At 42.7% G+C, this 2,728-nt stretch overlaps 1 protein-coding gene across 1 annotated transcript in view; it reads left to right on the top strand.

Annotated features, from left to right (window-relative positions):
• The first annotated feature begins 2,041 nt into the window (after positions 1-2,041).
• calb2a (calbindin 2a) overlaps positions 2,042-2,728 on the top strand; it is a 23,887-nt gene continuing 23,200 nt past the window's right edge. Inside the window, exon 1 of the mRNA XM_014012191.1 lies at positions 2,042-2,267. Within this exon, the coding sequence (XP_013867645.1) occupies positions 2,174-2,267 (94 nt within the window). The 5' untranslated portion in view covers positions 2,042-2,173. The remainder of the gene's footprint in view (positions 2,268-2,728) is intronic.

The following is a 2,728-nucleotide window of genomic DNA, read 5'->3' as shown; positions in this document are numbered from 1 at the left end:
CTCCCTCCGGAGGGAAGCAGGGGTGCAGAGGGTGCTGCATAAGTAGGAATGAATGAAAATAAGGAATAAAAGCAACTTTTGGTCATTCCGTGCAGGCGTCAGTTCTCATATGTTGATGTTTTAATTTTTCATAACGGGTTAAATCTGCACAGGATAAGTTATAAATATAATCTGTTTAAACTAAGTTTTTTTCTGCTCATGTTAACGTGCTCTGTGAGTGTTTGATGTTTTTATGGTTTTATACAAATTCAGCCTCCAGTCTGAGTCTGAAGATGTTTTTTTTTATCTCTGATGGAAATCCTCCTCTGAGAAAAGACTTTTCTTTGAGTGAAATAATTAAATTTATTCAGTTTTATTGATTTTCTGAGTGAGTTTTGATGAAGATAAAAGACCCGGCTGCTTTCTTTGTGGTCAAAACTGGAACCAAAGTGAGTAATTTTTTAAAGTTTGTGACAGATCAGCTGGGTTTCACCTCCACCAGGTTCTTGTGGGAGTTCTTTGGGGTCTTCTCCGGGGGGATGGATCAGGGTGTCGCCTCTCGTCTCTGAGCTGTTTTCCATATGAGCCACTTTGCCAAACAAATTGTGCACGGGCTTTGATTTTCGCCCTCATTACTGACAGAGAGGACGACTCATTTGTTTGTTCAGACTGAGCAAACATGTCGGAGCTGCAGATAGAAATACTCAGGAGACGATGGAGGCACACACTCCCCAGCTGGACCCAGATCAAATCTCAGTTGGATTGCGTCGCTTTGCAGCCCCCCCCCCCACCCCTCATCTGTCTCTGCTGTCTCCATCAGACCTTTTCAATCCTTCAAAGTAAAAACAAGAAACCACTGCAGCTTCCTTCACTATGTTTAGAACATTTGCTGTCATTAAATGTAAATCTGGAGTAAAGTCTTCCTGCTTGGCTGCAGTATTTGAATGGGCAGGGCTGCAGTCTTTGAAAGGCAAATGTGTGTTTTTATATTTTAAATATGAACAACTTCCTACTTTGACTGGTTGGATTTTAGCATCAGAACTGGAAATAAAGCCTCTTTCCTCGAGTCCCCAAAGAGCGCGGTGTGGAGGACCTGGACCAGGAGGACTTTACTGAACCTTTTATCTTGGTGCAGATGAAAGAGGCAGATATATGAACCCCATCAGCACAATTTAATCTAATTAACAACTAATTAACTTAGAAGTTAAGAAAAATACTGTTGGAGCAACTTAATAAAAAAATAAAAGTTGTTTTTTAAAACTTTAACATTTGTAGAATTACCTCAGCTGTTTTTATTATCTGTCAGTTTTAGGAGATTTTTAAAGAAAATTTGTTTTGTTAACATATTTTATCTGACTGTTGTGTTCTAAAGCAGAGGTTCTCAAACTGGGGTCCCTGGACCCCCAGAGGTCCGCAAGAGGTATCTTGGGGGTCCTCAAATTCTTTTACTAAAATTTTATTTTGGTTTTTATTTTTAAAAATGCATGAACAATGAACTAATAAAACATACATAATAAACCTAATACATATACCGTGTGTGTGTATATATATATATATCTTTATATATACACACACACACACACACACACACACACACACACACACACACACACACACACACACACACACACACTACGAGACAAGCTGCACGCTCAGATACACACAGATGCATGGAAACAAGAAGGAGCGCGCACACGCACGCACGACACATGCATAGCCCCGTGTGTGAGCTTGCATTCAAGCGCGTGCACGGATCAAACACGCAGCGTGCACGTGGGGGGGGGTGGAGCCGCAGTGAGAGGAAACTGACGCAACAAGAGAGCAGTTGATCCATCTGCGTCTCCTCTCTGTCCGCCGCAGCCTGCGCCTGGCGAAGCGCGCGCAAATGCGCGCGCAGGGATGCTGACTCAGATGGATGGATGGATGGATGGAGGGATGCTGCGTGTTGTGTGCGCGTGCGCCCCCAGCGGCGGCGCAGCGGCGGGGAGCGGCAGCACCGCTGCGCCGCCGAAGGGGGCGCAGCGGTGCTGCCGCCGCGCCCCGCGTTAAAAGCGGCGCGCGGCGCGCAGGTGCCACAGTGTGGAGTCCGCCTGAGCAGGAGACTGAATCTAAAAGTTAGCAGAGGATTGTTCCTTTCTTCTTCCTGCAGCTTCCAGAGAGGATCCTCTTCATCATCATCACCATCATCATCATCATGGCGAACAAAGCGCAGCAGCCGCCTCACCTCCACCTGGCTGAGGTCACCGCCTCACAGTTTCTGGACATCTGGAAACATTTCGATGTGGACGGTAAGAGTCGGAAAAGTTCTTTAATTATCTGAATAAAAACTCAACTTAGAAAGATCAGTTATAAAAAATATGAGGAAAAAAACGAAATGATTTGATTTTTCAAGGTTATTTAGTAAAAAAAAAAAAAAGTGAGAATATTTCAATTTCTAACAAAATAAAATCACTTTTTTTGTCCTGCTTGTTCCTCTGAGAGGTTTCATCTGTGAATAAAGTCGCCTGAAGATTTATTAGTCCTAAAAATAAAGATCAAAATAACCATTTTACAATAAACAACTATTAATATGCGCGCAGCTGAAACAGCGCATCCATCTGCGGACTTCTGATGTGCGCAAAGCGCGCGCGCAGGACGGAACACCAAGTTCTCCTTCAGCTTTAAGGATTCTTTTTGTTTTATTTGTTTATTTATTATTGTATTTATTTATATTTATTATTTATTTTACCAAACATTATTAATTAGTCAT

This window comes from Austrofundulus limnaeus, unplaced genomic scaffold (assembly GCF_001266775.1).
Source record: "Austrofundulus limnaeus strain Quisiro unplaced genomic scaffold, Austrofundulus_limnaeus-1.0 Scaffold89, whole genome shotgun sequence".
NCBI classification, from domain to species: domain Eukaryota; kingdom Metazoa; phylum Chordata; class Actinopteri; order Cyprinodontiformes; family Rivulidae; genus Austrofundulus; species Austrofundulus limnaeus.
Note: the sequence above shows the minus strand (reverse complement) of the source record. Positions and strands in the feature narration are given on the sequence as shown.